This window comes from Nylanderia fulva, unplaced genomic scaffold, assembly GCF_048542155.1.
Source record: "Nylanderia fulva isolate GAGA-0341 unplaced genomic scaffold, ASM4854215v1 Scaffold698, whole genome shotgun sequence".
Classification (NCBI taxonomy): domain Eukaryota; kingdom Metazoa; phylum Arthropoda; class Insecta; order Hymenoptera; family Formicidae; genus Nylanderia; species Nylanderia fulva.
The window spans coordinates 34,996-49,449 of NW_028190805.1; the positions used below are offsets into that span (position 1 = coordinate 34,996).

General features: G+C 28.5%; 1 protein-coding gene across 1 annotated transcript; it reads right to left on the minus strand.

The window, feature by feature from the left end:
- Positions 1 to 1,301, minus strand: LOC114945480 (uncharacterized). Its single transcript, XM_085488423.1, has 4 exons — positions 939 to 1,301; positions 635 to 867; positions 377 to 561; positions 1 to 307 (listed from the first exon to the last, which is right to left on the minus strand). Exons 1-4 carry the CDS (start codon positions 1,192 to 1,194, stop codon positions 25 to 27), a joined length of 957 nt encoding a protein of 318 aa, XP_085344549.1. The 5' UTR covers positions 1,195 to 1,301; the 3' UTR covers positions 1 to 24.
- Between the last annotated feature and the right edge of the window lie 13,153 nt (positions 1,302 to 14,454).

The following is a 14,454-nucleotide window of genomic DNA, read 5'->3' on the forward strand; positions in this document are numbered from 1 at the left end:
TTATGAAAAAAATCGCCCACTTCTTTATATACGTCTACCCATAATCTCTCTATACGTTTTACGATTATGCACCGAACGACCCGTCAAATGACTTCCTCTGTTTAGTCCATGAATAGCATTCATAACCATTGCAACAAATAAGTTTTCATATCCAAAATCTGATCTTACTCTGGATGGTAAGCCATATTGTACTGCGCCGGTAGCAAAAAATGGAATTACTGTGCTGGCTGTCATTGAAGTAGTGCACTTTAAGTATATAATTAATCGTGAATATCCGTCTATACATCCATGAATAGCAAATCGCCATCTAAATGAAATAAAATTTTAAGCAACAAAATTAAGTTTTTAATACAAACTGTTTCAAGTTTTTTTATACCGTATCAGCTTTAAATTCGCATCAATATGCCTTAAAGAATTGGGTGTTGGCACTTTATATGTTCTGCGATGTATCGCATTACTCCATCTACAAGCAGTACCAATAGGATCAATTTCGGCTAATATCCTTCTAACCCTTTGCCTTTGAATTATTTTTCCTTTAACTTTTAAGTAAGCTGTTATCATCTGCTCAAAATAGTAAAATACTATCGTAAAATAGTTTAAAATTAAAAGTTTAAAACTGTAAACAAAAACATACATTACTCCCGCTATTAGGATATTGAGCATGTAAATCCGAAATCTCCCGATTCAATTCTGCGTCACTACCATTATAATACTTATTTCGTATTTTAATACCGAATGAATAACATTTTTTATATACTAGCTTTGTAGAACAACCGAAATGCTTAGCCATTTCTTTTGCAGTATAATTTTCTTGTATTAAAAATTCTAACTGTTCTCTAGTTATATGGACTTTGGATCTTCCTCTACCTAGAAAACAATGTTTATATATAAGAATGCTATTATATTAATACTATTATTATTTTAAGTACTAAACTTACCTAAATTATTTAATCTTGGCGCAACATAAGATCTGCTGCTGTTATTGATATTTTGATTGCAGTTATCACATATTTGTTTTAAATTATCGCAACTATTATTTAGAGTATTGAATGTATCATCACTTATCACATTACGAATTCTTAGCAAGTTGTTTCTGCCTTCCAAAATTATTTGTGCAGCTGCAGAAAACTCCTCATTTTCAATCAATCTGATACTCTCAATAATAAGAAGAACGTCATTTAAATTTCTATTCATTTTTGTTTACAAATTAAGTAAACTATAAACGTGTATGTTGACAGAGAGAAGACTGTGTTGACACTTTGACACATGTGCGAAGAAGGAAAAAGGTTATAAATAAATATATATATATATATATATATATATATATATGTATATATACATATGTATAACAATCCCGCCAACGCTGACTAGTGTAGCCAACTAATGCCTAGGGAACTTATTTATTGCAACAGTGATACCAACTAAAGCCTAGGGAACTTATTTATTGTAACAGTGATACCACAATTTAAGCAATACACGACTGTTGCGTAAAATATTTATTCAATTCAACGATGATTGTATAAAAGTAGTATTTTTTTTACATTATAGCGATAATTTCAAAAAATACTGATATTTAATAAAATTAATTTTTACAATGAAATGACAAATGTAAAAAATAGTTAATTTTTGTAATACTTTAATGATTGAAAAAAATAAACAATTTTTGCAATACAAAAGGATTTTATATGCCAATATCTACAATTATTGCAATTATCAATTTTTTGCAATGCTCTACGTATTGCAAAAATTAATAATATAAAAAACGTTGCAATATATTAAGATATTCTCAGAAACTTATTTTTACATTTGCTTCTGAAATGCTAAAATAAAATATCGTAAAAAATTTTTTTATTTAGTAAATATTTACGTTATATTAGTAGTTACTTTTTTATGTCGAAGTATTAATAAAAATAAAACTAGATTATTTACACATTAAAAATATTTTAATAAAATTTGTATTATTTATTGTTTAAAGTTTAAGTCGAATTTGTGTAAGTAGCAATTTTTACACCTATACGGTGAGCCATATTACTATTAAATAATTTTTTCTTTAGACTTTTGCTATATTGAATAAATAGCAAAACGGCGTTCCATATCATTCGCTCCTTCCGCTTTGCGGCGCGCCGTGTATCGTGTTACAGTAGGACGTCTCTTCTCGTCGCGCGCTTCTATTCGCGTGGATTGGCCGATCTTTTTTACTTAATAACTCAATAATTATTGCGAAAATCGCAAAACGGTAGAGGACTTTCCTATTCGGTTTAATTCACTTTATCTGCACATGATGGTTGAGGCGACAATTACCGGACACCCTATATATATATATATATATATATATATATCAGGAGACGCGGTAGTGTCTCCGGCCATGTTCAAACCCTAAAAGACCTTAAAAGACACTACAAGTCTCCTTATCCTGCACCATCAAAGTCCATTTTTTGGGAGTGTAGAACTACTAATATATAAAAAATTTTGAATTGCACGTAATATAACCTGAAAGGCGGCATCGCCACGAGTAATTTGAGCCAAGAAAAAATAAAATCGGTCAAGCCGTTCCGGAGATACAAGCGGTCAAAAAGTGACGTTTTTCATGAAAAATTAAGAAACGTCGTCTTCTTCTTCTTCTTCTTCTTCTTCTTCTTCTTCTTCTCTGTCCGCGTCCGCTGACGTCATCAGGATTATATATATATATAAATCTCTTCTCACCTTTCACTCACACCTCCCTCAACTTCCACCCACCCCTTTCCCTCCCACATCCCGCCCCCACCCCCACTCCCACCCCTCTTTCGCCCTAACTCACCCTCTTTCGTCCTATTTTTTCAGTTTTTTTGTTCTCTCTCACCCTCTGTTGTCCTCTTTCACCCTCTTTCACCCTCTTTCGTCCTCTTTCACCATCTTTCGCCTCTTTCACCCTCTTTCATCCTCTTTCACCCTCCTTCGTCCTCTTTCGTCCTCTTTCGTCCTTTTTCACCATCTGTCGCCTCTTTCACCCTCTTTCGTCCTCTCTCACCCTCTTTCATTCTCTCTCACTCTTTCATCCTCTTTCACTCTCTTTCGTCCTCTTTCACCCTCTTTCGCCCTCTTTCACCCTCTTTCGTCCTCTCACCCTCTTTCGTCCTCTTTCACCCTCTTTCGTCCTCTCTCACCCTCTTTCGTCCTCTTTCACCCTCTTTCGTCCTTTTTCACCATCTTTCGCCTCTTTCACCCTCTTTCGTCCTCTCTCACCCTCTTTCATTCTCTCTCACTCTTTCATCCTCTTTCACTCTCTTTCGTCCTCTTTCACCCTCTTTCGCCCTCTTTCACCCTCTTTCGTCCTCTTTCGTCCTCTCACCCTCTTTCACCCTCTTTCGTCCTCTCTCACCCTCTTTCGTCCTCTTTCACCCTATTTCGCCTTCTTTCACCCTCTTTCGTCCTCTTTCGTCCTCTCTCACCCTTTTTCGACCTCTTTCACCCTCTTTCGTCCTCTTTCACTCTCCTTTGTCTTCTCTCACTCTCTTTCATTTTTTTTCACCCTATTTCATTCTCTTTCACCCTCTTTCGTCCTCTTTTCACTCTCCTTCGTCCTCTCTCACCCTCTTTCATTCTGTCTCACCCTCTTTCATTCTGTCTCACCCTCTTTCATTCCCTCTCTACCCTCTTTCGCCCTCTTTCACCCTCTTTCGTCACTCTTCACCTCTTCGTCCTCTCTCACCCTTTTTCGACCTCTTTCACCCTCTTTCGTCCTCTTTCACTCTCCTTTGTCTTCTCTCACTCTCTTTCATTTTTTTTCACCCTATTTCATTCTCTTTCACCCTCTTTCGTCCTCTTTCACTCTCCTTCGTCCTCTCACCCTCTTTTATTCTCTTTCACCCTCTTTCGTCCTCTCTCACTCTCTCTCACCTCTTTTCACCCTCGTACGTCCTTTCTCACCCTCTTTCGTCCTCTTTCACCCTTTTTCGTCCTCTTTCACCCTCTTTCGCCCTCTTTCGTCCTCTTTCACCCTCTTTCGTCCTCTCTCACCCTTTTTCATTCCCTCTCACCCTCTTTCACCCTGTTTCGTCGTCTTTCACCCTCTTTCATTCCCTCTCACCCTCTTTCGTCCTCTTTCACTTTCTTTCGTCCTCTCTAACCCTCTTTCATTCTTTCTCCCCCCTTTTAATTGCAATGAGTTTAAAAGTAACAATTTAATTTTAATATCATTAGAATATTATTTAGCAGCGCGCCCAGTTTTTTTAACTAAAATTTTATTATTTCTTTTTATTTTATATTAATTTTAAATTTGCATAAGTTTTTAAATTTTAATTTTTGACTTGGCATCTTGCATTTTAGAGCAGATAAATTTTCCAATTTTTGCTGTATCAAATAATTTTACTTTTTTTTTTAACTTTATCGGTGTGTACACACAAAACATTTCTTTGAGTAACATAATTTTATATTATTTAATTTTCTTTCTAAAATATTTATAGCTGATTTCATAAAAATTTTAGATCAGCTTTGACATAGCTTATACATCTTTTTTCGGACAATGATTTATAAATCGCTTTTTTTATTTACTCTTATTAAAAGTACATTTATTTTAGTAGTAATAAGAAACTACAAATTAAGTAGAATATAAAAGTGGCCTCCTCTGATATTATTAATGAAGAATAATCATGTTTCTCTTGTTACATAACATGTCAAAATATCAAAATTGATAATTTATATATGCCTCCTTAAATGTGTAATAGAGCATATTATAACTTCTACATACATTTCTAAATATAAGAATTAATATTTCAATGAGAAAAACTGCTGGTCAAAAATAAACTCTTCAAGTTTTTTTGCTTTACTCTAAATATAAGAATTAATATTTCAATGAGAAAAACTGCTGGTCAAAAATAAACTCTTCAAGTTTTTTTGCATTACTTACAATAAATTGATATACATCTCGTTCAAAGTCAACATTTAGTAAATCTGACATCATGTGAACTATCATCACTTTGAAGACTTTAAATATTCTGATGTATTCGTATATTATGTGATATATTTTTTTATATTATATATAATTACATATATGCAGTATTGCATATCACATGTTTAGTATATCATAAACATATTCTTTTATAAATATATATTTATATAATGATATTTGCAACTTTTTGATATTTATTAAATACTTTTATTATGTTACGTTATCATTTTATTTATACTATTTTTTCATAATAATTTTCTGCAACGCTACCATTGTACTACATCTTTCATAAGTATATAAATAATTATTATTGGTAAAGATCGCTTCCTTATTTTACATCAATAATTATGCAGGTACTTATAAAAAAAGGAATAGTAGGATGGTAGTGTAGCAAGAAAGTAATTATTTTTATAAAAGAAATAGTTTAAAATGATAACGTATCAATTAAGAGTTTAACTAGGCTCTGTAATATATAAATATAAATTTAACATATATAAGATAGGCAATAAGAGCCAAATCGCGGATGACAGTGCGTTATTCTAAACGAAACTAAATTTTTTCGTTAGAATTAAATACCTGTGCACAAGGCACCAAATTTTTACTTGGACACGGCCAAGATATAAAATTGGAATAATCTCTACAAGAGATTTTTAATTCCATGTATCCCCTATTCCCCCTAAAGAAATAAAGTGCGAGAGAAAAATATAGATCCGAAAGTCGCAGAATCGGGAATCGAACCCGAGACCTTTCGCTTGCCGGGCGACTGCTCTTCCAACTGAGCTATTCAGATCCTTTCGATTCTATATTTTTCTCTGTTATATATATTAATGTTGGTAAATAAACGCCTTTAAGCCAGCGTGTATAAATTAAGAGTTTAACTAGGCTCTGTAATATATAAATATAAATTTAACATATATAAGATAGGCAATAAGAGCCAAATCGCGGATGACAGTGCGTTATTCTAAACGAAACTAAATTTTTTCGTTAGAATTAAATACCTGTGCACAAGGCACCAAATTTTTACTTGGACACGGCCAAGATATAAAATTGGAATAATCTCTACAAGAGATTTTTAATTCCATGTATCCCCTATTCCCCCTAAAGAAATAAAGTGCGAGAGAAAAATATAGATCCGAAAGTCGCAGAATCGGGAATCGAACCCGAGACCTTTCGCTTGCCGGGCGACTGCTCTTCCAACTGAGCTATTCAGATCCTTTCGATTCTATATTTTTCTCTGTTATATATATTAATGTTGGTAAATAAACGCCTTTAAGCCAGCGTGTATAAATTAAGAGTTTAACTAGGCTCTGTAATATATAAATATAAATTTAACATATATAAGATAGGCAATAAGAGCCAAATCGCGGATGACAGTGCGTTATTCTAAACGAAACTAAATTTTTTCGTTAGAATTAAATACCTGTGCACAAGGCACCAAATTTTTACTTGGACACGGCCAAGATATAAAATTGGAATAATCTCTACAAGAGATTTTTAATTCCATGTATCCCCTATTCCCCCTAAAGAAATAAAGTGCGAGAGAAAAATATAGATCCGAAAGTCGCAGAATCGGGAATCGAACCCGAGACCTTTCGCTTGCCGGGCGACTGCTTTTCCAACTGAGCTATTCAGATCCTTTCGATTCTATATTTTTCTCTGTTATATATATTAATGTTGGTAAATAAACGCCTTTAAGCCAGCGTGTATAAATTAAGAGTTTAACTAGGCTCTGTAATATATAAATATAAATTTAACATATATAAGATAGGCAATAAGAGCCAAATCGCGGATGACAGTGCGTTATTCTAAACGAAACTAAATTTTTTCGTTAGAATTAAATACCTGTGCACAAGGCACCAAATTGTTACTTGGACACGGCCAAGATATAAAATTGGAATAATCTCTACAAGAGATTTTTAATTCCATGTATCCCCTATTCCCCCTAAAGAAATAAAGTGCGAGAGAAAAATATAGATCCGAAAGTCGCAGAATCGGGAATCGAACCCGAGACCTTTCTAAATTTATATTTATATATTACAGAGCCTAGTTAAACTCTTAATTTATACACGCTGGCTTAAAGGCGTTTATTTACCAACATTAATATATATAACAGAGAAAAATATAGAATCGAAAGGATCTGAATAGCTCAGTTGGAAGAGCAGTCGCCCGGCAAGCGAAAGGTCTCGGGTTCGATTCCCGATTCTGCGACTTTCGGATCTATATTTTTCTCTCGCACTTTATTTCTTTAGGGGGAATAGGGGATACATGGAATTAAAAATCTCTTGTAGAGATTATTCCAATTTTATATCTTGGCCGTGTCCAAGTAAAAATTTGGTGCCTTGTGCACAGGTATTTAATTCTAACGAAAAAATTTAGTTTCGTTTAGAATAACGCACTGTCATCCGCGATTTGGCTCTTATTGCCTATCTTATATATGTTAAATTTATATTTATATATTACAGAGCCTAGTTAAACTCTTAATTTATACACGCTGGCTTAAAGGCGTTTATTTACCAACATTAATATATATAACAGAGAAAAATATAGAATCGAAAGGATCTGAATAGCTCAGTTGGAAGAGCAGTCGCCCGGCAAGCGAAAGGTCTCGGGTTCGATTCCCGATTCTGCGACTTTCGGATCTATATTTTTCTCTCGCACTTTATTTCTTTAGGGGGAATAGGGGATACATGGAATTAAAAATCTCTTGTAGAGATTATTCCAATTTTATATCTTGGCCGTGTCCAAGTAAAAATTTGGTGCCTTGTGCACAGGTATTTAATTCTAACGAAAAAATTTAGTTTCGTTTAGAATAACGCACTGTCATCCGCGATTTGGCTCTTATTGCCTATCTTATATATGTTAAATTTATATTTATATATTACAGAGCCTAGTTAAACTCTTAATTTATACACGCTGGCTTAAAGGCGTTTATTTACCAACATTAATATATATAACAGAGAAAAATATAGAATCGAAAGGATCTGAATAGCTCAGTTGGAAGAGCAGTCGCCCGGCAAGCGAAAGGTCTCGGGTTCGATTCCCGATTCTGCGACTTTCGGATCTATATTTTTCTCTCGCACTTTATTTCTTTAGGGGGAATAGGGGATACATGGAATTAAAAATCTCTTGTAGAGATTATTCCAATTTTATATCTTGGCCGTGTCCAAGTAAAAATTTGGTGCCTTGTGCACAGGTATTTAATTCTAACGAAAAAATTTAGTTTCGTTTAGAATAACGCACTGTCATCCGCGATTTGGCTCTTATTGCCTATCTTATATATGTTAAATTTATATTTATAACGTATCAATATTTATTTTATACCCCGCACGTCAATATTTATTATTTTTTTTACATAACCCCGCACGCTGCCAATATCGCGGAGCACTACTAACGCCGTCTGTTGTAAAACGTGCGAGATGGACAAAATTACCACTACATGCATTTTGCATGTGTTGTGTACGTGTGATATATGTGTGCGCATGTGTTGTATACGTGTGAATACGTGTATCGATTAAGTCTAGTATAAACTCGATTGCTTCTGCCGTTATTGAGGATTCAAAATATTATAAAGACTCAAATGTCCGACTCGCGTTAAGATATACGGTGTCTCGGCTATGCCCTTACCTGGTCGCGTTACACTACCGTGTCTCTTGATAGGGTTTTTATTTAAATAAAATGAAGAATGTATATATATGTATATTTATTTATGTATATATAATGTATGTATATGCTATTAGGCGTTTCGCCGTCCCCGTCCTCGTCCGCCTTCTCGTCCGCCCCTCCTCGGCCTGTTGCCCCAATAATAATTCGGCGAGGACAGTTTCATGAGGAAGCGCATAAAGCGCTCCTCTTGGACGCGAACTCCGGCGCGTCTTCCTCTGTAAACTGTAATTAAAAAAGAAATTATTTTAGTAATTAGATAATATGGTATATTTAGGTATATCTAGGTATGGTATAAAATAATAAATGTATAATATGTTATAATAAAATGTTATAATAATATAAGGTTAATATTTATATAAAATATATAAATATTTTATTAATTAGAATATATTTAATAACTATTATAAATTTATTATAAATCATTTATTTAATTAATAATTAATTATTTATTAAAATAATAAAATATTTATATATAGAGAAATAGAGTATTAATTATTAATAAATTTTAATATATTATATATTAATAATTATTATAATATTTAAGAAAATATTTCTTAATTATTAATTATTTATATATATAAATATATATAATATTTATTTTTTAATCAATATATAATTTAAATGTTTATTAAATTTAATAAACATTTAAATTATATATTGATTAAAAAATAAATGAGTTAGATAAATATGAAAAATTAGTTAATGAGATAGTAAATGTAATATTTATTTTTTAATCAATATATAATTTAAATGTTTATTAAATTTAATAATTAATTGATACTTATCATTATGATAATCTCATTATTCTTTGTGACATGATCTCAACATGAGAAAATTTAATTCTATATTAACACAGATGTTACCGTCAATTTCATCAACTTTAAACTTTCCTGACTGAAATTTGAATGCGAGATAAATAGAGAATCGTACACCGCGTAACGGTTAAAGAAGAAATTAGCAATTATTGCATAACTGTGACGTATCGTTTATGTCAATAACGTAATGAATCTATAATTGTTATATAAAATTGTTATGTAATTTTGGCGTTACTTTATTATATATGTATTTATGTATTATGGTTAATGTAAATGTGTATACTCTAAAAGTTTCGTAAATACTACGTAATTTTAATGACATAATTGTAACGTTATGTTAAATACGTAACGTTTATGTATTTTGGTTAATGTAAATGTATATACTCTAAAAGTTTCGTAAATACTACGTAATTTTAATGACATAATTGTAACGTTATGTTAAATACGTAACATTTATATATTTTGGTTAATGTAAATGTGTATATCCTAAAAGTTTCGTAAATGCTACATAATTCTAATAACTAATTGCAACGTTATATTAAATACGTAACATTATTTTGTTGACATCAATGTATACATTCTGTAAAAACTTTATTATAATCATTACATACAGTATAATAACAAAATTGCGATATTTTTTTTATTTAATGTGACATCGTAATTTCGTTATTATAATTATATATAATAGTTATATAATAAGGTTTTTACAGAATATATACATTGATATCAACAAAATAATATTAATGTTACATATTTAACGTAACGTTACAATTATGTCATTAAAATTACGTAGTATTTACGAAACTTTTAAAGTATACACATTTATATTAACCAAAATATTATAATTATATATAATAGTTATAATAAGGTTCTTACAGAATATATACATAGATATCAACAAAATAATATTAATGTTACATATTTAACATAACGTTACAATTATGTCATTAAAATTACGTAGTATTTACGAAACTTTTAGAGTATACACATTTATATTAACCAAAATACATAAATGTTACATAACAAAGTAACACCAAAATTGCATAACAAATTCATTACGTTATTGACATAAATGATACGTCATTGTTTTGTTTCGCCGATCTATAACATAACATATACATATATAGATTATTATGTAATTGTTTCGTAAATGATCCCTTCGTGTTTACTGGGTATCAGAGATGGCAAAATATCAATTAAATTTTTTATAATTGAACAAATGATATGAACAGATTTAATTAAAATTTTTTTAATTGACGATTAATTTTAGAAAGATTAATTAGATTTCGTTACAATGACGATTGATATAAGCTAGATTAATCGAAGATCGTTTAATTAACAATTAATATGATCGAAGTCAATTAAAGATTATTTAATTGACAATTGATATAAACGAAATTAATCGGACAACGATCGATTAACAATTAATACAAGCTAATTTAATTAAAAGTTTTTTAATTAACGATTAATATGAGTTAATTTTAATTAGAAGTACTTTAATTGACGATTGAAACAAACAGATTCAATCGAAGACAATTCAATTGACAATTGATTTGAGCAGAAACAATTAAAAAATATTTAATTGACGATTAAATATAGCAAATTTAATGCGAATCTCTTCCATTAATGATTGACTTAAAAAAATCGATATAATTTCTTTATTTCGATTAATTAACAATGTGTAACGATTAATACAATTTAAATTTTAATCGAAGATGTTTGATTGATGATATTAATATGACTGAATTTAAATAATATATATCTTTTCCTTGGTTCTAGCAAAGTTATTGTACGTAATAGTTACAATATAAATAATAAATAATTTACGTTTTTTAAACCATATTTTTATTCAGAACATTTTCAATTCATTATACATTTTATTATATTTAATTTAATTATATTTAATGTTAATATATATTTCTCGAATTTTTTTTCATTTGTTCTAAAATAATAAATGTATAATATGTTATAATAAAATGTGTTGTACATATATACAATATATATTATAATTCAAAATTATTAATCAAATGTAAATATTGCAGGAAGTTTGGTAATACAACGAAGTGTAACCATACAGTTTCCTTCTGGAGAACATTTCTGCATTCAATTAGGTAACCGTTTCACAATGTTTTTACATATTACATTCAAATTGTGTTTATTTATTATAAATAAATTATTAGAGAGAAATATTGGAAAATATTGAATAACATAATTAGAATACGTTGTATATAAATATTTATATAAATGGTCTTGTTTTAAAATTGTATTATTATTTAAATGCTTAGAATGTATATATTTTGTTATTATGTATTTATTTATATATTTATATTTTTTTTATATTGAAAAGATTCATTTTTCTTTTTCCTTTTTTTAAATTAATAAATTTTATTAAATATTTGTTTGCCAATTAAACAAAAATGTAATCGTACACCAGCAATTACTTTTCAAAATATTATTTTTCTTGTGTGTGAATAGTTTCATATAATATCTGGATTGCAAATATATATTGTTAATAATAATAGTTTTGTTGCATATCTATTATGCATATAATTTGGAAATAATATAATTTAATAATTAAAAATTGCAAACAGAATAATATCTTCACATATTTATATTTATTATATTATATCTGCACATATTCATATTGATGAGATAATTGTTTATTATATAAAATCATGTGCGTGATAATTAAATATATTTTCTATGTAATCAAATTAATAAGGAATATAATGATTTAACATGATTATATTCTAAATCTGTTGGTGAAAACGTTACGTGTAACAAATATATACAATTTAAGTTATTAAAATTTTATTTTTGTAAAATATCATTTACTTTGTAGAATACTTGAAAATATTACAATTCTATTTCTTAATAATAAATTAATTAAATTTAATAAAGGAAATAAAACATTTTATCGTGTTCTGATATTGGACTTATTAACCATAGCGTGTAATTAAATATTATAGGTCTACGCTTATTGTGATAAAGCTCTTTGATTGTTAATTGACTGAAATATAACCTAAGAGCTTTGGACATTCACATTCCACAGTAATCAAAGAGTTAGGATTATCAATTTTCTTGAAGGTAACGTATTGATAGTTTGTTCATTACTTGTCATAATGCAAATACAATTTGACTTTATCACTTTATAATTATTAAAAATCGTTTTAGAGTGAATCTTATGTAACAAGCTTTTTTTGGTTTTCTTCGGAATTTTTTATAAAGAACTCATAAATGTTTTGTATATGTATAAAAAATTTTATTTTAAAAAAGGTAAAAAAAGTTGTTAAGTCCGCGTCAAAAACTATATCTCCAAAATCTTACAGAATCTTAAAACATATCTAAAAATTGCGCTAAGCATAAATAAAACCTTATTAAAATATTTTAATTTAAAAAAGTTGCACAAAATAGTTGTTTTAATTTCTTATAAAAATAATGAATTTAAAATACATACTGACATTAAAACTTGGGACAAAAAAGATATAAACATTACAAACTTGCGACAAGAAAAAATAAAAAAACATAAAAAACTTGCGAAAAAATTAAAAAAATTTAAGTTAAAAACTTAGCACTGCTAAGCTAAACAACAATTTAACAATTGTAATTGTTGTATTAAACTATACAATTGAAATTTTAATTGAAGTAATATGCAATAATGACATTAGCAATGCTAAGTTTTTAAATTAATTTTTTTTGTCGCAAGTCTTTAATGTTTATATTTTTGTTATTGCAAGTTTTTAATGTTATTATATATTTTAAATACATTATTTTTCAGATATGTTTTAAGATTCTGTAAGATTTTGCAGATATAGTTTTTGACGCGGACTTAACAACTTTTTTTACCTTTTTTAAAATAAAATTTTTTATACATATACAAAACATTTATGAGTTCTTTATAAAAAATTCCGAAGAAAACCAAAAAAAGCTTGTTACATAAGATTCACTCTAAAACGATTTTTAATAATTATAAAGTGATAAAGTCAAATTGTATTTGCATTATGACAAGTAATGAACAAACTATCAATACGTTACCTTCAAGAAAATTGATAATCCTAACTCTTTGATTACTGTGGAATGTGAATGTCCAAAGCTCTTAGGTTATATTTCAGTCAATTAACAATCAAAGAGCTTTATCACAATAAGCGTAGACCTATAATATTTAATTACACGCTATGGTTAATAAGTCCAATATCAGAACACGATAAAATGTTTTATTTCCTTTATTAAATTTAATTAATTTATTATTAAGAAATAGAATTGTAATATTTTCAAGTATTCTACAAAGTAAATGATATTTTACAAAAATAAAATTTTAATAACTTAAATTGTATATATTTGTTACACGTAACGTTTTCACCAACAGATTTAGAATATAATCATGTTAAATCACTATATTCCTTATTAATTTGATTGCATAGAAAATATTTAATTATCACGCACATGATTTTATATAATAAACAATTATCTCATCAATATGAATATGTGCAGATATAATATAATAAATATAAATATGTGAATATATTATTCTGTTTGCAATCTTTAATTATTAAATTATATTATTTCCAAATTATATGCATAATAGATATGCAACAAAACAATTATTATTAACAATATATATTTGCAATCCAGATATTATATAAAACTATTCACACACAAGAAAAATAATATTTTGAAAAGTAATTGCTGGTGTACGATTACATTTTTGTTTAATTGGCAAACAAATATTTAATAAAATTTATTAATTTAAAAAAAGGAAAAAGAAAAATGAATCTTTTCAATATAAAAAAAATATAAATATATAAATAAATACATAATAACAAAATATATACATTCTAAGCATTTAAATAATAATACAATTTTAAAACAAGACCATTTATATAAATATTTATATACAACGTATTCTAATTATGTTATTCAATATTTTCCAATATTTCTCTCTAATAATTTATTTATAATAAATAAACACAATTTGAATGTAATACGTGATTGCCATTTTCCAAATTATGTAAGCGATTATCTAATCGTGTACATAAAATTTTTCAAATA

Coding starts and splice junctions, on each gene's coding strand:
- LOC114945480 (XM_085488423.1), bottom strand. CDS start 1,194: ATGAATAGAAATTTAAATGACGTTCTTCTTATTATTGAGAGTATCAGA. Junction 868..938: donor GCCAAGATTAAATAATTTAG/GTAAGTTTAGTA, acceptor ATTGTTTTCTAG/GTAGAGGAAGATCCAAAGTC. Junction 562..634: donor ATCCTAATAGCGGGAGTAAT/GTATGTTTTTGT, acceptor TATTTTGAGCAG/ATGATAACAGCTTACTTAAA.